At 36.9% G+C, this 24,872-nt stretch overlaps 1 protein-coding gene across 1 annotated transcript in view; it reads left to right on the forward strand.

Moving 5' to 3' along the window:
* LOC118980204 (netrin receptor DCC-like) overlaps positions 1 to 24,872 on the forward strand; it is a 90,428-nt gene that overhangs the window by 26,097 nt on the left and 39,459 nt on the right. Inside the window, exon 3 of the mRNA XM_037036688.1 lies at positions 5,686 to 5,796. Within this exon, the coding sequence (XP_036892583.1) occupies positions 5,686 to 5,796 (111 nt within the window). The remainder of the gene's footprint in view (positions 1 to 5,685; positions 5,797 to 24,872) is intronic.

Genomic DNA, 24,872 nt, shown 5'->3' on the forward strand with positions numbered 1-24,872 from the left:
CCTTCTTATTCTGGCACCCCTATAATGCAAATGTTGGACTTCTTGAAGTTGTCCCAGAGGCTGCTTATACTGCCCTCATTTTTTGGATTCTTTTTTCTTCTTGTTGTTCGAATTGGTTGTTTTTTGTATCCTTATGTTCCAAATCATTAATTTGACTGTTGGCTCCATCCTCTCTACTGTTTTTCCCTGTAAATTTTTCTTTATTTCAATTAGTATATCCTTCATTTCTGATTGGATCTTTATTATGCTACTGAGGTCCGCACTAAGTTCCATGATCAACCTTATAACCAGTGTTTTGAATTCTGCATTTCATAGATTGGTTATCTCCATTTCATTTAGCTCTTTTTTTGGACTTCTAATCTGTTCTTTCATCTGGGACATGTTTCTTTCTCTACTTGTTTTGGCAGCCTCCCTATGTTTGTTTCTATGTATTAAGTGGAGCTGCTTTGACTCTGTCTTGGTAGTATAACCTAATGTAGTAGCTGTCTTGTAGAGTCCATTGGCACAGCCTCCCCTACCATCCAAGCTGGGTAATCGAGTTAAGCCCTTTGTGTGAGCTGAGTACACCCTCCTTTTCCAGTTGAGCCTTGGTTGCTGTTGGCAGGTCAATGGGAGGCCAATTGGCTGCAAGAATTGGTTGTGACCACTTGCAACTGCCCTCCACCCTCCATGGAGGATCAGCTGTGCAGGAGCAGTAGGTTGATGCTCTAATGTGATTTGTAGCTACCCACTGGGTATGCTGGCCCTGGAGGTTCCTGGGTGGTTCATGTCTAAGTTAGCCCCCACCAGTTTTTTTTCCAGACCACTCTGCCTGAGCTATAAAGCAATCGGAGTTGGATGCTACTTGTGGTGGGCTTGGAGATTCCCAGGAGAAGCCAAGCTACGAATCTTGGCTGGCTGCTGCTAGTGCTAGGACTGGGGCTCACTGAGGCCAGCTACTGCTTGTTTGAGAGGACTTAGGGAATTATGAAGTATGAGCCAAGACAAGCAATTCATATGGAAAAACAGCTTGGGTGGACCCATAAGTGGGGTGGGGCAGAGTCTCTGGGGATCTCCAAGGCAGGTCAAACATGTTAGGCAGGTTAATGGAGTCTCAGATATAGTACTAGCTTGCAGGATCTGTGGCTCTGTGAAGGAAGGCATACTCTACCCTAACTTTGAAAAAGCTTAACAAAAGGCAAAATGTTATGCCTTTTCTCTAGTGAAATAATAGAAAGAAGGTAAAAATAATTAAATTTACTGAGGTATGTGTTCTTTGTGATACTTAATACAACATGCAGTTTACTTTGAAAATCACCAAAATTTTAAAATCTTCCTAAGAATTTGTAGTATAATTCCTAAGATTTATGTTAGTTTAGAAGGAAAGACTCGAAGTATAATGTAATCAAAGCCTCATATTTTAGTAGATGGGCACTTGAAGCCCTGAGACATGTTTTAATCATTGTTTTTCTTTCTCAAGTAAAAAAATTAAAAGGTAAAATAAAACTTCTTTTTATAAAGTAATTAGTTAAAGGATGAGGATTCCAATAGAAAAACTAAGGAATAGATAGGCAATTTACAGAGCTATAAATAGTGAATAACCATGATAAAATGTTCCATCTTTTTAATAGAGAGATGCAAATTAAAACAAAACTGAGTTAGCATTTTTCTTCGATTAAAATAATAAAGATAAAAATGAATGATGATACCTTGTTCTGGGAAGCATATGAAAAAAATACAAACTTTCATATACAGCTTGTGGGACAGAAAATTTCTAGAATATTTCTGGAAGCCATGTGCATATGTTATATATAGTTATACATATGTACATGTATGTGTATGTTTATGAAGAATAAATATATGATCCAGGTTCCACTTCTAGGAGTTGATTGCAATTCTACAGCCATAATTTTTTGCAAAGTTTTTAACTCTAAACATGCTCAACTCCTTGCACTGTCACTTTAATAACAAATAACTAAAAATAGCCTAAGCATCCAATTATAGGCAGTTAACTAGAAATTTCAGACAAAATCACAGTATGGAATAAATATTATACATCTATTGAAAATTATGTAATATAAAAATAGTAAATCATATGTTAAATATTTAAGATCTGTTAAGTGAGTAACTCAGTTTTAAGTCAATATTAGTATATAAGCTCATATTTACAAACCAAAAAATATAAAGTCATTATAAATTATTTTGAATAATATATTCCAAATATTATATAATATTTGGAATAATATATAATATTTAGAATAAAATAAAATATTTAGAATAAATATTAATAGTGATTGTTGCTAACTTTTATAACAATAAAATATGTATTTGTAAGTATACATATAAAATAAAAAACAAGAAGTCAAGACTCTAGTTCATATTATAATTTTTACAACTTTTGATTACAAAAATTGAAGATTTTCTACCACTAAAGCTACTGTTCATATACCAAACAGCTAAGAAGTGAGTGGTCCAGAAAATCAATGTAGAATAGTGGCCACATGGCCAAAAGAACTCACTGGTGTGAGTTGTTCAGTAATTTTGCAATTTCGGGGGCAAATGAAATTTATCCCATCCAGAGAAGTATTATCAAATCAAGGTTCTGACTCCCTAAATAGACACATTTAAAGGATTTTCTCTCTGCAGAAGGTATAATCAGTTTAAAAAACAATTATATAAAGCAGTAATTACTAGCCTTTTCACTTTCTAAGATACTACCTTAGTCCCAGGGCTGCCGCAACAAATTACCACTAATGTGGTGGCTTAAAATAGCTGAGATTTACTCTTTCAGTTCAGGGAGTCATAAATCCAAAACCAAACAGGACTGGTCCTTTCTGGAGGCTCTGAGAGAGAATCCATCCCGTGTCTCTCTCCTAACCTCTGGTGGCTGCTGGCAATCCTTGACATTCCTTGGCTTGTCGATGTATTGCTGAAATCTTTGCCTCCATCTTGACTTACCTTCCTCTGTGTATCTCAGTGTCCTCTCCTCTCCACTGGATATAGATCCCATCATAAATCCAGGATGATTTCATCCAGAAATCTTGAACTTACCATCTCTGCAGAGCCTTTTTTCCAAGGAAGGTCACTTTCCTGATGTATACATGAGTTTTAGGTGGGCACTATCCAACTTACCAAAGACACCTTTTTTATTTTTTCTCTCAAGGACAATATTTTGAGTTGTATGCTCTGATAAAATTTATTCAAAAATAAATGATTTTGTCCTACATTTTTATTTATCTAAATTTTATGTAACAGAACTTCAAATAAATATTAGGTAACTCATCAACACTCTGGTTTATTGATTTTAGAGAAAGAGAGAGAGAGCGATAACATTGATGTGAGAAACATCAATCAGTTGCCTCCCATATGTGCCCAGACTGGGGATTGAAGGAGCAATGTTTTGGTGCATGGGATGGCTCGCCAATCAAATGAGCCATGTGGCCAGGGCTTAAAAATGTTTATGTCAAAATATCATGTGTAAGAAGTTGGTGTGTTTTACTCAGGATTCAACCTGAGAAACGGAACTATAACAGATACACTTTAAGAGATTTCGTTTAAGAAATTGGCTTACGTGGTTATGATTGTTCACTGGGCATTGCCAAATTCCACAGGACAGGAAAGGCAGAATGGAGTTCTTGGGCTGAAGGTGCTGTCTACAAATAAAGTTTTTCTTCAGGGAAGCCTCTGCTCTCCCCTTGAGGCCTTTTGCCTGATTGCATCTGGTCCACTCAAATTATGCAGGATAATACCCCTTACTTAAAACTAAACATGGACCTCGTCACATCTGCAAAGCACCTCCACAATACAGTGTTTGAACAGCTGGGGACCGTAGCCAAGACTAGTGGACACATAAAACCGACCATCACAGATAATTGTTCAAATCAACAGTTGGAGATGGTATTGACATAATTGTTCATGTGTTCCAAAAAAATAAAGTTTATTTTCTACTTAATGTAATAGAAAATATTCTTGATGGATGGTAACAGTCCAGATAGGACCACTATGAAGGGCATGAGCTGTTAAGAAGTAGACATTTCTTCCCAAAGTTTTTTCCCAATTTTTGTAATTTCTTGGAAGACCTCTGGAATCCCTCTACCACAGTATCAACAATGCTTATGAAAGTGTTTGAATATTAACAAACAGCAGATGAATGCCATCTTAACCAAAAGACAAATCAAAATGAACATAGGCCGACATGAGGTGTGACAAAGACCTTATGTTCCAAAGTATGTGTTTGCCACCTGCGGATGCTGTTAGATATAGTAGTGTATCATAATAATTTCTTTGTGCGTAATGCTCTGTTAGTGGATCTTTCAACAGTTGTTTCACGTGTGTGCCTTGCTTGTGTCAAGCACCTTAGTGGGCTCTGTGGATATACAATAAAAACTTCAATAGAAGCCAAAACAGCAACAGCATCAACACCATTCTGAGGCCATGTCTTCATGGAACTTCATGGAACTTCAGTCTATTTTTTAAAATCAGAAACCCTTAAGAGGACAACATTTTGTGTCATAGATACATTGTGTATCGGTACACAGATGAGTTAATCAAGTTGTCTCCTCTAATAGCACTACTTATTGGAGCCAATTGCCCCGTGACATTAAGAAGTCCACTCTACCATCACTTAAAACAGTACCTTCTCTTAGTAGTAAATTATAATTCTCCCCAATACCAAGGCTTATCCTACACTCTGGTTTCTCTTCAGATCGTATAAATCGTTTGCCTTTTACCAAGGCTTATCCTCCTATGCAAAAAACTACAAATATGTAATGTTATACATGATATAAGCATCATTTCTTCAGTAATTTATTTTCTTTATGAATTTTTCTTGGCACCAAAGTGCCATTTCAGAAAAAACAAAGAGGGATTATATTTTTATCTTTATCAGGGTAGCTCAACACCTTGAGGTTCGAGAACTTGTCAATATCAACTGAGTCCTTACCATCTCAATGAAGTCACATGGTCTTTTGACAAGTGTCATTTGTTTTACAATAATTGGTCATGTTAATGAGCTACTTTGTAATTTAGCTAAAAGGAAATTTATTTATATTGGAAATTTACATATATCGCACTAATGATGCACAGCGTCCCTGTCACCTACCTGTGCTCTCTGTGCACTCTAAAATAAGCCTGCAGTGTACAATATTGTATGTCCGAATTATCATACAGATAGACTTGCTCCGCGCTCTGTGGAAACAATGCAAAACAAAGTATGCCTTTGATGATTTTGAGAAACGAAATCCTAAGTATTCTTTTCTGCTGAAGTGCAGTAGCTTTGCTTTCTTTTTCTTGGCCCAAAGAAAACATAATCACTGACCTTGAATGGATGATGAAGACATAAATTTTTAGATTGACAGTTCTTGATTTATAGGCAGGCCTCTTTCAGACTGTGAGGAATAATGAAACTTGCTATTTCTGATTATTTCTTCATCGTTCATATTTTATGTTCTGCATCTGCCCTGAGGCTATTTTCAGGGATACATGTTTATAAACTGGAGAAAAATAAATGAGAATATATGAAAAATAATTTGATTTTGTGCTGTAATATGTCTGACCTTTTGGCCAAAATAGCAATAATTACCACCACAATCACAAACAACATAAAGCATGTCTACTGTTGTTAAAATTTAACTAAAACTTTTGTAACTCGAGCTAGAAATACTGTTATTCAATATTTTTTTTTCTTTGTGGAAAACTCTTTCATAGGACTGGAGAAAGGAAGTCAGTACAGTTTTCAAGTGTCCGCCATGACAGTCAATGGCACTGGACCACCTTCCAACTGGTACACAGCGGAGACCCCAGAGAATGATCTAGATGGTGAGCCCTTTCTTCAATCATTTTCACTCTGACTTCTATCTTTTTTGCTTCTTCAGCTTCAAAGTCTCCCTTAAAATATGTGGATAAACTTTATCTTTGGTGATATTTATTTTTCTGATATCTTTAGATGCAAAACAAAACAAAACCAAAAACCCCTTAATGAGTATAGGGTTTTCAACAATACCCTGTAAATATAAATTAATTATGCATTAATTGTAGTCTTCATAAGTTACTTTTTTCAAGATAATTTGAAATTATCTTTTTTCTATTGATTTTATTTTGAATAATTGACCTTAAACATTTTTGTCACAGAAATTGCTATAATTTCTGGTAACAGTCATGAAATATACTTACTTTGCATAGTTTCTTTTGCTTTTTGATGATGCTTCTGCAAAACAGAAATTTGTAGTTTTGATTTGTTTATGTTATGATTATTAATATCTACTTTTAAAATTTTTTTATTGATTGATTTTAGAGAGACACAGAGAAACATTGACTGTTTTGTTCCCCTTACTAATGCACTCATTGGTTGATTATTTATTATATGTGTCATGACTAGGGATCGAACCTACAACCTTGGTGTATGGTGACAATGCTCTAAACAACTGAGCTGCCTGGCCAGGGTTATATTTTTTTATATAAAGGTCAATCTGCCTTATATGCTTAATTCATAGTTCTTGAGATTTATATAACAGTCATATATTAATAAATTAAATATAAGTATTTTTTCAAAATTAGCAGATGAAAAATGTTTTATGAAATAAAAATATCAGATGAGATTGGGCGTGTTCAGGGTAGTATGGCCGTAGACTAATATCACAACTAAATAAAAAACAAAGATCAAAAGAAAGGGCTAATGGAAACAACATAAAACAATCTAAGTAATAAAACAGAAATATACCATAGAGATTTAGACTTGCAAATAAAAGAGATGAAAATGAGAGATACTTGATTTTAAAAAGTTATAATCAGTAAACTTAAAGTTAAGTGATGAAAACTGGGACCAAGAAAAATGGCCAAAAGAATGAATACATGTGTATTGAAAATGTGATGGACAGGATGACTGCCTAAGTAACTGACAATGACATTCCCTTTTTATTCATTATTTGACCTGAAAGTATCCAAGTTACTGGCTGATAAAAATTCTATATCCCTTTCTTTTTCTATCCGCTTTCTCTCTTCCTCCTTCTCTCTTCATTTTTGTTCTTGTTATGGTTCATCTTCTTTTTTAAATATATAATCTTTATTATATTTCCCATTACCATTTAGTCCCCTTATACCCCGCTAGCCTGCCCCCAGCAATCTCCACCCTATTGTCCATGGCCATGAGTCCTTTTTCTCTTCTGCTCAGTCCCTTCATCCTCTAACCTACCCCTCCCCAGGTTTTCCTTTCATCCCACTTCTCAAGGCTGTCTTCTCTTCCTCTTCCCCAAACTCTTCCTTCTCGTTTTTCTCTTCCTCAATCTTTCCTCTCTTCTCCTTCTAAATAATTTGCTCTCATTCATGATTTTAATACAGTTATTGATTAGGTTTTACAAAATAATTATGATGGCAGTAAAACAATCGACAAAGGCTGTTCCCACAATAAGGATGATTGCTGCCGGGGGACAGCACATTCATTCAAAGAATGTTGATAGAAAGTTTACTAAGCATTAGGCGTGAAGCTTTCCTCTGAGGATATCATGATACATAAGAAAGACATGATCCTTTTCTTGTAGATCTTAGAATGTAGCAAAGAAAGACAAACGTCCTAAGTGAAGTGCTAGGAAACTACCGTTTTGTAGGTCAGACCTGGTGCAATGTTTGCTGTGTCCCGTTGATCAACATAGGACGGATAGCTAGATAGATAGGCAAATAAATAGACATATAGAAGATTTGCCTTTAAACTGAGACTTGAAGGATGAACAGGAAATAGCTATGCCAAAGTGTGCACTAGAAATTGAGAAAGGAAGAGTAGAAGGTAAGGTAAATACATGTTTGACATTCAGACGGACCATGGCATTGTTGGGAGCCTGAAAAATAGACCATCAAGGCCAAAACGCAGAGATAGCATGTTATAGGGTTTGTCAGATACCCAGGCTCTAAAGCTGTCAGGACCAAATGAGGGACTTTGGAATTCGTCCTAAGAATGTCATTAAAGCAATAATGTGCTTTATCTTAATCAAGCCATTGATAGATTTTTTAAAAATATCGACTTAATCATGTGTGGATTTTAAAGAGATTACTCTGGCAGAAACATTTGAAAAAATGTATTAGAAGTAGGCAAGCACAGGCCACCCCAGTTAGGGCATACTTGAGGTGATATTACATTTTATGGAAATGTTATTTCCATAAAATGCCCTTAAGATGTTCATTAAGCTACACAAGTACCTAGTTTTCCTATTTTCCTTGAAAAGTAACTTGTAAAGTTTATATACCTATTCTTTAACTTGTCTTAGATAATACAAATTGAGGAGTTGCGGAGCTACCCAATTGCACTTTCCTTCACTGAATTTAGGGAACATTAATTTATGTATATTTATGCACATACATTAATTTATGTATTTATTTACTCATGCTGTGTTTCTTCTTGAAGGTCTATAAAATAGGCATTTTTAAGTACTCGAAATACAGCAGTAAATAAAATTCCTACTCTTAAGAAGTATACAAAGTATTGAGATACTAAAGAAAAATCTAAAGAATGCTCTAAAGAAAAATCGAGCATGGTTGAGGGAACATCAAAAGGTTGGGGGGTGCTGTCCTGTATCGGAGGTTAAGAAGATCTCTCGGATAAGTTAAAATACATCACAGACCTTAAGGCAGTGAGGGAGGGAGAGAGCACTGTGAACAGGTCAGACAACTGCCCTCCATGCAGAACACACATCCTGAGAGTGAGCCCCACTGGTGGGTGTGGTAGGGCAGGGAGGCCAGGGTAGCTGAGCCCAAGCCATGAGGATGTGCTTTGTCTTATCTAAGGAATAAAAAGATGGAATAAGGCAAACAGATGCCTTATTTTTCTATTCTACTTGAGAAGTAACTTTTCAAGATTGTATATTTGTCCTTTATCTCCTCATTCATCTTATGGGGTACCCATTATTAGCCTCACTTTTAAAGAAGAGGAACTTAAGCTAAGAAAATTTAACCACACCACATCAGTTAACTGTGGAGCTGAAACTCTAGGCCAGGTTTTGCAAATGAGTGTCCAGCTCAGGTTATCAGAGCAAAGTCTACATTAATGTTCCAGAACTGACCCTGTGGCAATGAGAGACAGTGATGCAAGGGAACAGATTCTAAGAAATGAGGTCATATCACTTACCCAAACTAAGGGACTATATCTCTTGCTGGAAGGAGTAGAAATAAATGAGGCAGAGGTGCTGAAGATCCCATAAAATACCCAGGATGAATGGGGCTCTCCACTTGATATATGCGCTCTTCCTCCTCACTGTACTGACTCACAGTCTCAGTGAAACTAAAATGTAGTATCACAGCTCCTGGGATGGCACAGAACTTTTGCTTAACTTCATGCTTTCTGTGGCCATATGATCTTAACATAGTCCAGTTCACACATCTATTTTGATCAAGAATCTCTATGCCGTGCTCAAGAGTAAGTAGACAGTGCTGCTTAATTGGATTTGTTGGAACGTTTCCCTGCTAATGGCTTAATCATGCCCCACTTCGGTATGCAGCAGTCCTCCTTACCTTTTCCTTATTTTAGAAGTGATGCAGTTATTATTAAATATAATTAAGAACTCTGAGTGTGCCAAGCAATGGGGGTGCAGACGTCAAAGGGGACGGAACGGCTCTCTGAGGGGGAAACACATAATGGCTGCACTGGTCAAAAGGACTTCCTGAAAGCAAATCATGCCACGTTTTGCCATGTATATTCTGTACTTTCTTGCCCAAAAATCTGAGGGGAAAATAAGGATGTACATTATATAAGGGTAATACTAATTTCATATCTATAACAAGGTTTTTCATTCTTTTATTTATGCTTATTCTGTTAAAAGTATAACTCTAAAAAGCAATCCACATGCAAAATAATACCCTGGGATATGATAATCAGTTTTGTTTCTAAATTAAATAAGTAAATGATTGAATTAAAAAATTAAAACAAAATATTTTTTTCCTGAAAGTTTGGGCCAGAACTGCAGGTGCACACTTCACACAGGAGTGCATTATACCTGGCGAAACACAGTACTTCAACTAGAAACTCCAGGGAAAGAGATTGACTAGGATTACAGGGAAGGTGTGTGAGAAAGTGTGGTAGACTTTCTTCTAAAAAAAATGCCTTTTGGAAAATCATTTCCACCACTGTTGGTTCAAATTGCATACTCCTTCTTCCAAATGTTACTCATTTATCAGTCAATTATCCTAACATGCCTCACCACATTTCAAATATTTCCTTTTGTCTCAACCTTCACTTCTCCATTTGGATGATGGTTGCTTAGGCTATTCTGTCCTTGCCTACACTGTACGCATTAGCCATCTAGAAACATAAATAAAAATTAATAGAAGTAAACTAGTGGAGTTGATATTTCTTGCACATAATGCTGTTATGGATTATGATTTGAGATTGTTCACCCTTAAAACATAATGAAAACTAATAGCCACTTCAGGGCATTTAACTATGTGATTATGGGAAAAACGTATTTCACTTGCTTTGTAAAGCAGTGATTTGCTTGCTGTAAGAAATGAATAGGACCAAACATACTTTATGCTAAAGCTTTCTCAATGTATTGACTCACGACCTCTTTGCACTGAGATACTCCCCTAAAATGATTTCAGTTTCTCTTCCTCTCTTCTGCTTTTCTCACTTTCACATTTGCATTATTCAGATATTAAAAGGGATAACTCTTGATGGGAATTAATAACATTTGGACAAGAGTACAACTTCAGAAGTGGTCACAAGTAGCCCCAAAGAAAGCTCAGCCTGATGGCTTGAGATAGATAGATAGATAGATAGATAGATAGCTATAGAGATGTATAGATAGATATATTGTAGTAAGGAGATTTTTAAGGCAATATTCACCTCACCTCACTTAAACTTGTTCATGCATATGTTTAAATCATAAAGTTATATATAAACGAATTCTAAGGGTTTCATGGCTAGTGTTAGAAAGCTTTGAATTCTAAGCATTCCAAAGTCAGAAATATTGATATTAGATTTGCTTGATTTTTCTTAAATTGTGGATATGGAGGAGGTTTTGAAAACCAACTAAATGGGAGGCCTTCTTTGCTGTAGCCAAAGAAATCTGCGTTGAAAGGGAGCCACTGGCATTAGCCCTCTCTAGGTACATTGCACTGCATAAATTTTCTCACATTGCTTTGAGGTCTGCTGATGAACTCCAGGGTGTGATCTACTCCTTAGGTGGTGCCCTGAGCCCTGTATGTCACCGCAACAGACAGTAGTTTGTGCTGAGAGCCCAAAGCAATTCTGTCTCCTGAGGCTTCTGTCATTTCTCTTCCATTCTCTGTGTGGTTTCAGCCATTGAAAATTAACACTAACTAGAGAAATACTCTTTATTCCTCATGGGTTGCCCTTTAATTGGGATGTTTTGTTAAATTAATTACAGAACAAACCTCACTGTTTGCTCAGGTTTGCCTGAAAGCATGTTTGCTATAACTAGCAGCTGGACAGCTTTAAAATATTTATTTTGTGCCTCAAAACTTTAGCTTAAAAAGAAGACAAGATTGTCAGAATTCCCCAAAGTTCCTATGTAAATGTCTTGCATAAAGATCTGAATGAATCTGTGGTCAAGTGCAGGGAGGTGTCCTTAAAAACAGTGACGTGCCAACGGGTGTGCCAAAAGAATCTTCAAAATGTGCAGTTCCTGGCTGTTCAGTCAGGGGCACTGACCTCCTTTCCCTTAGATTGTCAAATCAGAAAATGACAGCAGCCAACACAGCAATAGCCATCCAGTGTGAATGCATCAAAATTATACCTATTAGACCTATTTTTTGTCAGGTCAACAAAAAATATATTTGGGGGGTATGCTACCAAATTTTAAGAATTATTTTCCATGTGCCATGAGATGAAAAATCTCTCTGCTCTAGGAAACTGAGCTGGAGAAATCTCCTTGTGCTCCTTTTATTTTATTTTCTAATTTTTAAGTGAGCAGGAAGAAATTTCTATACACATCAATCACATTGTAATTTGAAATTAAACTTCTACCCTAAAATGGAGGAGTTTAGCTAGCAAAAATTAGCAATTCAGGGACTCCTAAAAATACAAATGAGATGTAGCAAAAACTGTGAACCTAGGACCAATCTCTAATTTCCTGCCCCAGGAAAATAGATAATTAAGCTTATTAGCCTGATCAGGTAATTGTTGAATGGAAAGAGATTATTGTAAATTCATTTGGTTTAACAAGTGAATCATGAAAAAACTCATGTGTTGTGAAACTTGCACAATATACGATATTTTCCAAGGGCATAGTTTTTGAGAAGAAATACATAAAGAAGAAACATTACATACTAAAACTCTCATACTCATTCAAAAATAGATTATGAAAAATGGAAATTTTCTTGGCAGAAGAATGAGAAAAGTACTTTTCACTGCTTGAAAGAAATTGAAGAATAGCAAAAAGAAGGAAGAAAAAAGAGGGAGGGAAGGAAGGAAGGAAGAAAGGAAGGGAGGGAGGGAGGGAGGAAGGAGAAAGAGAGAGGGAGAAAAGGAAAATATTGTATGAGTCATGATAGGATGCATAATGGCCCCCAATGTCCATGTCCTGTAATATGTTTCTTTACATGGCAAAAGAGATTTTGCAGATGTGATTAAGGATTGTGAGAGAGGGGGCTTCTCCTGTATTATCTGGGTGGGCCCAGTGCACTCACAAAAGTTCTTATGAGAGGGAGGCAGGAAGATCAGAATGACGGAAAGTGATGTCACCATAAAGGAGAGTTTGGAGTCATGCGGAGCCACAAGTCAAGGAAGATGGGCGACCTCTGGATGAAGCTGGAAGAAGCAAGAAAACACATCCCCTCTAAAGCCTCAGAAAGGAACGCGGCCTGGCTGACATCCTGATTTTAGCTCACTGACACTGATCCTGGAATGTTGACGTCCAGGGATGTAACATAATAAATGTGTGTTGCTTTAATCCCCAAAGCATGGCAGCAACGGGAACCTAATATGGTTGCCAGAAGAAATATATTTGGTTGTCTGTAGAGTCATCAATGAAGATAACTAAGTATACTTGTACCTAAATAGAAGTTTGTATAGAGTAAATGAACTGATCAGTTTGTGTTTTAGTGTTATATTAGCATCATTTTGAGCCCCAAAATTATGAAAACAAATGGCACCAAACTTGAAATAAAAAAAGTAGGTCAAGAAAAGTATAAAATAGTACTATAGAGCCCTGGCTGGTGTAGCTCAGTGGATTGAGTGCAGGCCTGTGAACTAAGGGATCACAGTTCGATTCCCAGTCAGGGCACATGCCTGGGTTGCGGGCCAGTTCCCAGCAGGAGACTCACAAGAGGTAACCATACATTGATATTTCTCTCTCTCTCTCCTTCCCTTCTCCTCTAAAGATAAATGAATAAAAAAATTTAATAAATAAATAAATAAAATAAAATAGTACTATAGAGAGTCTCAAAAATTTGGATTCACATCCTGAACATTTAATGAAAGTTTAATTTGAGCCACAATGAGAGATAAACAGTTCTATAATGATATTTTTTTTGAGCCACAATGAGAGATAAACAGTTCTATAATGATATATTTAACTGTGAACTTTTAGCAAAAAATAAGCTAAAGCCCAAAATTCTTAATGATTCAACAGAAGATAAACCCATGTCAATTGTATATTCATCCAACAATTGCTTTTAAAAAACATTTTAAAAAGGAAAATATGTATTTTCTAAATCATTGGAGAAATAAAAATAAATAAAACTTTACATAGCAAAGTACAAAAAATAATTAGAAGGGAAAAGTGAAAAATCCTTCTAGAGGGGAGAAATTCTAAAATTGTACAAAACGAAATATACCTCTCTTCTTAAGAGAGAGACTTTCAGATGTTGTTGAAAACAAAATTGAAATATACCTTTTTAAGACAAAGGAAAAAAACTAAACAAATGGAAACTAGGCAAAGATCTTTACGAACACATTTACAAAAGTATGAAAACGTTTGAATACACAATAGGCCGTGGCATGAGAGGGCCCAGTGCCATGGCCCGGCAGCCATTTCATCATGAAACTGAAGAATTAAGCCCCTTCTTCTCATGCAGGTAAAATTCCTCATACATATAGGAATTGTGGCAGGCAAAGCCAAAACCCAATTTTTGAAAGCAACAAAAAATGTGCTCTGGTACTTGAGCAAGCAGTTCAGAATCTCAAACTTCCACTGTACAAGGAATGAGACAAATTATTTATACTTGGACAAGTGTTCAAAGAAGTTTCGAGNAAGAAGCAAGAAAACACATCACCTCTAAAGCCTCAGAAGGGAACGCGGCCTGGCTGACATCCTGATTTTAGCTCACTGAGACTGATCCTGGAATGTTGACGTCCAGGGATGTAACATAGTAAACATGTGTTGCTTTAATCCCCAAAGCATGGCAGCAACGGGAACCTAATATGGTTGCCAGAAGAAATATATTTGGTTGTCCTTAGAGTCATCAATGAAGATAACTAAGTATACTTGTACCTAAATAGAAGTTTGTATGGAATAAATGAACTGATCAGTTTGTGTTTTAGTGTTATATTAGCATCATTTTGAGCCCAAAAGTTATGAAAACAAACAGCACCAAACTTGAAATTAAAAAGTAGGTCAAGAAAAGTATAAAATAGTACTATAGAGTCCTGGCTGGTGTAGCTCAGTGGATTGAGCACAGGCCTGTGAACAAAAGGGTTGTAGTTCGATTCCCAGTCAGGGCACATGCCTGGGTTTCGGGCCAGTTCCCAGCAGGGGACTCACAAGAGGCAACCATACATTGATATTTCTCTCCCTCTCTCCTTCCCTTCCCCTCTAAAGATAAATGAATAAAAATTTTAAATAAATAAATAAATAAATAAAATAGTACTATAAAGAGTCTCAAAAATTTGGATTCACATCCTGAACATTTCATGAAAGTTTAATTTGAGCCACAGTGAGAGATAAACAGTTCTATAATGATATATTTAACTATGAAATTTTAGCAAAAAATAAGCTAAAGCCCAAAATTCTTAATGATTCAATAGAAGATAAACCCATGCCAATTGTATATCCAGCCAACAATTGCTTTTAAGAAACATTTTAAAAAGGAAAATATATATTTTCTAAATCACTGGAGAAGTAAAAATAAATAAAACTTTACATAGCAAAGTACAAAAAATAATTAGAAGGGAAAAGTGAAAAATCCTTCTAGAGGGGAGAAATTCTAAAACTGTGCAAAATGCAATATACCTCTCTTTTTAAGAGAGAGACTTTCAGATGCTGTTGAAAACAGAATTAAAATATACCTTTTTAAGACACAGGAAAAAAACTAAACAAATGGAAACTAGGCAAAGATCTTTACGAACACATTTACAAAAGTACGAAAACGTTTGAATACACAATAGGCCGTGGCATGAGAGGGCCCAGTGCCATGGCCCGGCAGCCATTTCATCATGAAACTGAAGAATTAAGCCCCTTCTTCTCATGCAGGTAAAATTCCTCATACATATAGGAATTGTGGCAGGCAAAGCCAAAACCCAATTTTTGAAAGCAACAAAAAATGTGCTCTGGTACTTGAGCAAGCAGTTCAGAATCTCAAACTTCCACTGTACAAGGAATGAGACAAATTATTTATACTTGGACAAGTGTTCAAAGAAGTTTCGAGCCCTTTTCTTAGCCCAAGCACACTTTTTAACGTGCTCATGAAATGTTCCATCCTCTTATGACTTGCTTGACTTTTTCTAGGTAGACTTGGTGGGTAGGATCGTGGACTCTGAAACCATTATAACTAGGCTTCGGTCCTGCGCCACTTACTGCGTACTCTTAAGCAATGTATCTTTGTGAAAGTAAAGTACCACAATGACGCAATAGTACTCAACAGTGATCCTGCAATATATTAAACATTCAACAAACACTTGCTGTTCTTGCCAGTTTTGATAAACGACATTCAGACTTTGACAGCAATATAAAATACTAATACTATTGGTCTTATGAAGCTAACCCTTGTTTATGATGATAAAATGTTGTTGTCTGCATTAAGGAAATAGATGCATTTCCCCTGATACAAAACCGAGGCCTACATTCAGTGCATCTTAACATCCCACTATCTAATTAAGATACAGTATAAAGGGGCATTGCTATGTAATTATCAATAGATGCAAGAAGGCAAATAGCCAGCCGTTACCATTTTTTTAAAACTTATATTAACGTGGTAATAATAGGAAGCTTTCAGAGTGTTATGTTTTTGTAAGAAACTAAAAGCACACATTACACTAAAGGGTAAAATACTAAACACATTGTCTTTAAGGTTCAAACAAACCAGGGGAGCTTTCTTTTATTTGTATTCAGTAGTATGGAAGTTTGGAGAGAAAAATACTCAAAAAACCATAGCATTATATGATGCAAGGGATGTTATCTTTATAAATGGTGAGATTGCATTTGGAAATTCCAAGATACTATATTAAAAACCTATTAGCATATTAGCACCAATAAGAAAATTTAATAATATGATATATATATCCTTATACAGCAATAATTAGTTAATTAGTTCAAACATTACAAAGAAAGAGCTCCATGTGTACAGCAGACTAAAGTATGATATATAAGACTAAATTTAACAATCTGTAAACAAATATATAAGAAAATGACATTTTATTAAAAGATATAAAACAAGATGTGAATAAAAGAAAGTTATATATGTCCCTTGATGCAGAATTTTACACTTATATAAAGCTAGCTTTTCCAAGTTAATGATTAATTTAATACAGTTCTAATCAGAATGAACTTCATATGGAAGAATCAATGTGAATGAATTCTGAGAAAAATTTTTAAAGATTTTTATTTATTTATTTTTAGAGAGGAGAAGGGAGGAAGAAAGGGAGAGAGAGAAACATCAATGTGTGGTTGCCTCTCATGTGGCCCCCACTGGGGACCTGGCCCACAACCCAGGCATGTGCCCTCACTGGGAATCGAACCTGTGACCCTTTGGTTCACAGCCCGCACTCAATCCACTGAGCTATGCCAGCCAGGGCAAATTCTGAGAAATTTTGAATGAGTAAAACACACATTAACACTTACTATAAATCCTGATTTGAAATCAATGTGGTATTGTCTGACACGGAAATAGACAAGGAAAGCAATATAACAGAATGTAGATGACAAAAATATGTCTTACTATAACTGAGAAAAAATAAAAGTGGCATTATAACTGGCAGATTACTCCATAAATGTCGTTAAGACTATTACCACTACTTTTGCTAGAAAAATAGAGATTTCCTTCTCTTACACCAAACTAGTTTTATTAGACCAGGCTTCATTGGACTGGAACTTCTGTATGCTTTGCATGGGCTTGGCACTAAGTAGATGCTCAACAGATACTGACTATATAGGTAACTATGTCAGCACCCATAGCCAGGTACCAGCTATGTTAAACTCATACAATTTTCATGGTTTGATTCTTCACTGATGTCCATTCTGGTGGTCAAAAGGAAAAAGCGCCAGTAAAGAAGAGCTAGAAAAATCCTTTGCTCTCTTTATTATATGTATATACTTTTAAGTGCATTGTCTTTTTCTCATGTAAGCTATTCACTGAAAACACAAGTGTTCTAGAGATCAGCTTGGCATAAGATTTTAGAGATATTGTTTTTTAAGAGCAAACAAATAGGTCTGTAGTTTTGAGAGACTAGGGTTTTAACCCAGTGACAGGAGAACGAGCCTGAAATGTCATGGAAATACATCATTTGGAAAGCACTGAGGCCCTGCCCCTGGACCTGCTTCATCACAGGGTTCAAATGGCCCAGATCTGGAGGTTACTGAGTATGAAATTCCTGGTAGAAAGAGACAAGATTCTAGTGAAATTTTATGATATTTTAAGTTGGTCTTCTTGAACTATAAATTGAGAGAATAAATTTCCCAGATATCTATAGGCTCTGATTCCACAGCTGCTCTTAGAAAGGCACCTCGTGTCTACCGTTGAGCTCTCAAAACAGACATCTGACCCAGCTGGTGGTACTTGTCAAATCAAGAACTCCACAGATGGAGCCCATGTTTGTTTGTTTAGTACTGTTTTTTTTTTTTAAGCACAAGATAACCAGGGAAGAAAAGATTATTTTGTCACTGGGGTATGGCTCAAAGAGTCCTGTCTCTGAGGAGTATCTTACATTTTCCCTTCTTTTTCCCCATGAGTTAGCATCAGTGCAAACCATGATTCATGCATAAAGGTTCAGAGTTCACAGGACCTGGAATCCAATCAAATATCTTTTCAGGAAGATGTCAATTATTCACTGGACCCAGGCGGACGACTATATTCCAATAATCTGCCTGTACTGCCCCTAGGAGTGAATTTGTCCACATCAGGAATTAAAGGACACAGATAAACTCCATCACCCCCACCCATCCCCCAGATCTACCAGTTTAGTTGGCGTAGATTTGAGAGACGCATTTTTTTCACGATTAGGATTCGCTGGTGTGATATTAAAGAAACAAATCGATCAAAACTCCTTTGTCAGAGCACTGTCTATATCCCCACCTACTCCCCTTGAATTTCTACATTTTTTTCTTTTTGTCTGGTTTTGTCGTATATTTTGTTTTCCTTTAAAATTTGTTCCATCTTTTCTGTGATGTAATTGACACGCAGTATTGTGTACAACGTGTATAGCATAGTGATTACAGTGTTAAGGTCAGCCAACACACCTATTACCTCGCCTGATTATTTCATGTGTGTGCAGGTGAGAACATTTTAGCTCTACTCTCAGCAGCTTTCAATACTACAGCCTTGTTAAATATAGGTGATGTGATGTGCGTTACATTCCCCTAGAACTTACTCATCTTATAACTAAAAATTTGTGTCCTGTGATAACATCTTCTCTTCCCCCTGACCCCCAGCCTTGCCCCTGGCAACCACCACCCTCCTCTCAGTTTCCATCAACAGTCATTTCCAACTTCAGGAGCAGTGATAGGGTAAGAGAGTACTAGACAAAAATAGGTCAAAATAAAGTACTAAGATAATGAGAGTACTGGACATACAGAAATCAAGATTGAAGGAAAACATATTGAAAGTAAAAAATGAAGTACAGTTAAAATTATAAATCTTGTTTGAAAAATAAAAAAGTGTGATAAAGAATATAAAATGTGCAGAATGGCTAAGAATGCAAACTATGTGCAAAATAATAGGGTAACAGCTACCTACCACTAGACTAAACACCTTTGAGAGCAAGAAAACTGTGAAATATTAAATGATAAAACATTTATTGGAATGCTAAGTATTATGTCCATGCATAATAGGGCTCCATGAATTTTAACCATTATTGTTATTATTAGGCACAAGAACGAAAAACCTGGATGGTTTTTAAAAATTTCAATGCCGAAAATAGATAAAATTAGTCAAAAAAGCATACATGTTCCTGGCAGAATTATATTGTAAAATTCATGGTGTGGATTTAACACCCAGGGCCTGGGGAAAAGAAATGACAGCAAAGGGGGTCGTAGAGAAAGTCGGGAGGCTCATAGAACTGTGCTGTGTTGTGGGTTTGTCAGAATCCACAGAACTATAGACCCCTGAGTGAATTTGGCTGCATGTAAATTTTAATAGCATATTAAAAAGTTGTTACTGAGAAGACAGAGGAGTAGAATTAAAAAATACAGCCCTGGCTGGTGTAGCTCAGTGGATTGAGCGCGGGCCTGTGAAGCAAAGGATCACGGTTCGATTCCCAGTCAGGGCACATGCCTGGGTTGTAGGCCAGTTCCCAGCAGGGGACTCATGAGAGGCAACCATACATTGATATTTCTCTCCCTCTCTCCTTCCCTTCCCCACTTTCTGAAAATAAATAAATAAAATATTTTTTAAAAAAATACAAGGTAGAGGTCAATGGTGAATGGAAGTGGTTTTCCACTATAATAATTAAATAAATAACATTCAAAGTTTATAGAGGTGAGTGGCCTAAAGGAAGTTGATGTCCATGGGGTGAGAACAGGCCCTGCTAACAGAAATGAACACATCAGTGTATAAATGAGGCCTGTCTGGAAAGACAGGGACTGGGTGTGTTGATTGCCTTCGGTAATTCTCTGTAAAGAAATATAGGCTATTAAGAACTAGAACAAAACGGGAACAGAGTGACCCATAAAATACAGCACACTAAAAAGAGAACAGATATGTGAGCATTTGTTAAAAGAACCAAAGCCTGACACTGCTTGGCATGGCCATCAACACCAGATGGTGAAGAGCAGCAATAGACTTCGTTAGCAGGAGCCGGCAGACACCCATCTTGCTGCCCACTAGGTGACAGGCTGTCCACCAGCCTTAATAACTATTTTCATCTTGTTTCATTTCTATGTCATTCCATTCTTTTTCTTAAAATTCTTACCTTTAGGGGAGAGTTGCAGAAAATCGTGGTCATTTTACATTTAACGACAGTTAGGCATTATGGCAATTGTGTTGAACCTCATAGAAAATGGGAACTTTGCTTCCATATTTTGTGCTTTGTGCCAGAAACTGTTCTAACTACTGGAGAAGTGAAGGAAAAGGATGAGACAAAGACTAATGAAATCATCTCATAAAAAAGGTAGTGGAATGAGTGGTAATGAATCCTAAAGGGAAAAATGAGAGAAGATTATTAGGAGATCAGAATATTAAGAGAGTAGGGGGGAAATTGCAGTTTTAAATGCCGTATTCAGTCAAAGCTGCAGATGGAAATTAAGTAACAAAACTTGAAGGAGGTCAAGGAAGAAGGCCTGTTCTAGGGACAGCTTCCCAGCAGAAGTGCCAGGAGGCCACAGCACACCTGGCACGTGTGAGTAACAGCAGTGTCCAGTGTGCAGTTGATGGCTGGGGTGAGGTAAGCAAAGGGCAAGTGAGGACAGAGGGCTAAGTGGGGTGGGGGAAGGGGTCGACCATACATGACCTTTTAAGGAAGCCATAGTAGCCCTGGCTGGTACTGAGCTCTACTCAAGCTCAGTAGATTGAGTGCAGGCCTGTGAACCACACAGTCGTGGTTCAATTCCCAGTCAGGGCAAGTGCCTGGGTTGCAGGCCAGTTCCCAGCAGGGGAATCATGAGAGGCAACCATACATTGATGTTTCTCCCCCTCTTTCCTTCCCTTCCCCTCTAAAGATAAATAAATAAATAATCTTTAAAAAAAAAAAAGGAAGCCATGGTAAAGAACCTGGTATGGGATAACTTCAGGGGGAGGGTTGGAGTGGAGCAATAACATGACCTTATTTGTAATTTATTTATTTTCATACACTATATCTATATTCATACACATTTACTTTTAAATACCCTCTGTATCCTGGTGGGCTTCCACATCTATGTGTCTGACCATGGCCTTTCACCAAATCCCCATACTTACATCCACCTACTTCCCTTGGATCTCTACAAGTATGACTGTTAGTAATCTTACATTTAACATGACCCAACTATTCACTTATTTTTCCTCAGCTCAGCACATCAATCCACCTGGTGCCCAAGCCAAAGATACCTGAGTTATCATATGTCTCCCCTTTCCCACACCACTCACACCCATCTACAGCTTTGTCGAGTATGCCTTCTGGATGCCCCAAACACCTGCACTTCCTCACCACAATGGCCACCGCAACAAGTACAAAAGCGTTTTGGGGGTAATGTTAAATTTAAGATGACATTTTTTAAAATGTCATTTTTTAAAAAAACTTTTTTAACATTTTTTAAAAACATTAACCTAATTTTTTAAAAAAACATTTAAAAATTCACACAAAGTAAAATTTACCATCTTAACCATTTTAAGGGTACAGTCCAATGGCATTAAGGGCAGTCACACTTTTGTGCCACCAGCAGTGCCACCCTCTTTTACAAGTCTTCATCCTGCAACATTGAAACTACACACCCATCGAAAAACTCCATCACACCCCTCCTCCAGCCCCAGCGATCACCGGCCCACTTCCTGCCTCTAGGCATCGGACCACTCTGAGTACCTCATACAATTAGAATTATATAATTGTCCTTTTGTGACTGGCTCATCTCACTTAGCATAATGCCCTCAAGGATTACTCAGATTGTTGCATGTGTCAGAATTTCTTTCCTATTGAAAGCCGAAAAAACGTTCCATTGCACCTATCTACCTCAGTCTGTTTATCATCTGTTGATGGACCCTCCAGTGGTTTCTACCTTTTGGCTATTGTGAATAATGATGCTATGAACACAGGTATGTAAATGCCTGTTAGAGTTCCTTCTTTCAGTTATTTTGAGAATGTACCCAGAAATGGAAATCACATGGTAATTCTATTTTTTTGAAGAACTGTCTTTTTGTTTTCCATAGTAGCTACACTACTTTATATTCCCCTTGGGTAACTCCTGTTTTATTTTCTCTCTTACTCTCTATGCTCCAGGCACAATGACCTTCTTTGCTTTTTTTTTTTAAATGTAACCCCACCCATGCTGTAAGAGTTTTGCAGTATCTGTCTCCTCTGCGTATAAATCTTTCCCCCCAGATGTTTGCTTGACTGGCTTTTTGTGATCATTGACGTTAGACTCTACCCGCGATCCGTCCTTGGCGGGTCAGTTGCTGTTCCATCAGCACGGCACTTGCCAAGATCTCAGGATTTCCTTGTTTGTTTTGCTCTTACCTCCGCAAAACGATATCCCCCGTACCTATAGTATGAAAATACTGTGACTGGCACGTAGGCAATCCACAGTAATTGTTGAAAAGTCACAGGGATTAATCTGATAAATTTCTTAGTGTGTCATATGTGAACATTGCTCATTAGTGGAAATCTATAATGACCACTCAAAGAATAATAAATGTCCTTCAGAAACACATTAAACCAAAGATCCATAATTCCATAGAATAATCAAGAGTGTCAGTTGACCTAGTTATCTTAGCATTTCATACTCCAGTAGAGATGTGGGGCCTCATTAATTTGGATATTTCAGGGAAAATGTGTTCTTTGGTTTCGAATTATTTCAATAATTGCCTTGTTCTTATCTATGCTTTATATGTGCACTCATTGTCCTAGAGGTACTTGCGAACGCTTTCGTGTATTTCTGAGATGCACATTTCAGCTTCCACCTCCAAAGAGCATTCCTGTCGCACAGCTTCCACAGCAGATTTTCTGAGTGGATGTTTTATAGTTCTTTCACTCCTGTAGTAACTCCTTCCACATACCACCACGTCATCTGTGTTAGAAAAAATCTCACTCATGTAGGACACAAGGGAAATTGTCATTTCTGTCTGTATTTAGAAGTGAATGGGGAGCACAAACGGGCTATTCCAGATTATGAACAGTCTAACCCAGCTATCTTTATAATGAGGCCATGCATTGCGAGTGGCTTAGGTCTCGTGCTATTAGGTCTAATGCTGCCTTAAAAGGCACACTTCTCTCCAACCCTATGATCTTAATTGAGTGGTAAAAGGCCATTAAGTATTTAGATGTGGAGGCAGCATATATTCTTATATATTAACACCCTTATTTTTTGTACTGCTGACGTTGTTTTAAGGTAAGGATCTCAGATTTAGGAGCAGAGAATGGAGATGCGCTGTGTAGTAACAGCCCTTCTTCCTCACTAGCTCGTGTGCCCACTCCTCCCCATGGTGCACTCACAGCTCAGATAGATGTAGTTCTGTGGGCACTAAACCAACTTGCAGAAAAGCTGCTCTACGGTTTGTACAAAGATGGAGGGAGTTATTGTTCTGAAAACACTGTGTCTGTTTTTTCCTCGTATTCTAAAAGATCTTGAATACTGTCATCAAAATTTTAAGCTTTTATATTGTTTTTAAAAAGTTGTAATTGCAGAAAGTCTGAATACTATTGAGTTCATTTTGTAAATGTAAGATGATCTGATTGTTTCAATAATTATTGTAAAAGCTTCAAATGTGTGAAACAGAATTTGTTGCAGAGCCCATGACAGTTGAAGGACACAGGAGACCCTCTGTGGCAATAGAGCTAAAGAGTATTTTTAACTGAAGCTGGTGGGATGGCATTGGCTCACAAAACTATACAGCTTTCAAGGGCACAACTCAACAAAATATCATCTTCACACTGCTTCGTATGCCCATCGCCCAAAGCAAGATCTCCTTCCTCCCCACTGCCCCCCTTTTTTCTCTGGTTATCACCACATCTGTAGTTTATGTGTATATATATGTGGGGGTTTTGCTTGATCCCTTCAACTTCTTCCATCCAGCTTCCCAACTGCCCTTCCCTCTGACAGCTGTCAGTCTGTTTCATGTGTCCATGCCTCTGTTTCTATTTTGTTGGTCAGTTTATTCTGTTCACTGGATTCCACATATAAGTGAGATCATATGTTATTTGTCTTTCTCTGACTGGCTTATTGAAGTAATCAATCCATTCCTTTCACCTTTTTTGTTATTTTTACTTAGGGTTTATAGTGAGAAATCATTCACATAAGGTTTATACTCATATTTTGAGATAATTTTTTGAGGACACCTTTGCATATCGCACCCCAGCCTTCTTCAGGACAAAAAAATAACTTGTCTCTTTTTTGTTCACAAATGGGTATCTTCAGATGAAAAAAGCATTTTTAGAAAATGGTGTTGGTGTAGCATCTTTAGCATAAAGCATCTTTCGAGAAGCTGTTGGTATAGTACCTATTTTTAAAACGGGTAAAAGACATGCTTCTATATATCACTTAAGGTGGAAGTGTGTGTGTTGATGTTGGGTAAATTTGGTAGTGCTTGCATTTCCTTTGGCTATTTCACAAAGGAGGAAAATATAATATTACATTTAATCATCAACTTATCTTGCACCATTTCACATGTTTCATCATTAGGGATTTTCAGTTAGAAGAGAAATGATGAACACAAATAATTTGAATAAAGTTCAGATCACCAATAATTTTTAGTATCTATTGAATCCCAGGAACTGTGCTAAACACTTAATGGACTATAAAGTTTATATGGGCACATTCTTTCTTAAATTTATTCCCAGAATACCTACTGATTTTAAAGAATGGATTATATCTGCCTGTATTAAACCCATAGAA

Source organism: Sturnira hondurensis, unplaced genomic scaffold (assembly GCF_014824575.4).
Source record: "Sturnira hondurensis isolate 20B ecotype Veracruz unplaced genomic scaffold, ASM1482457v3 Scaffold0001872, whole genome shotgun sequence".
Taxonomy (NCBI): Eukaryota; Metazoa; Chordata; class Mammalia; order Chiroptera; family Phyllostomidae; genus Sturnira; species Sturnira hondurensis.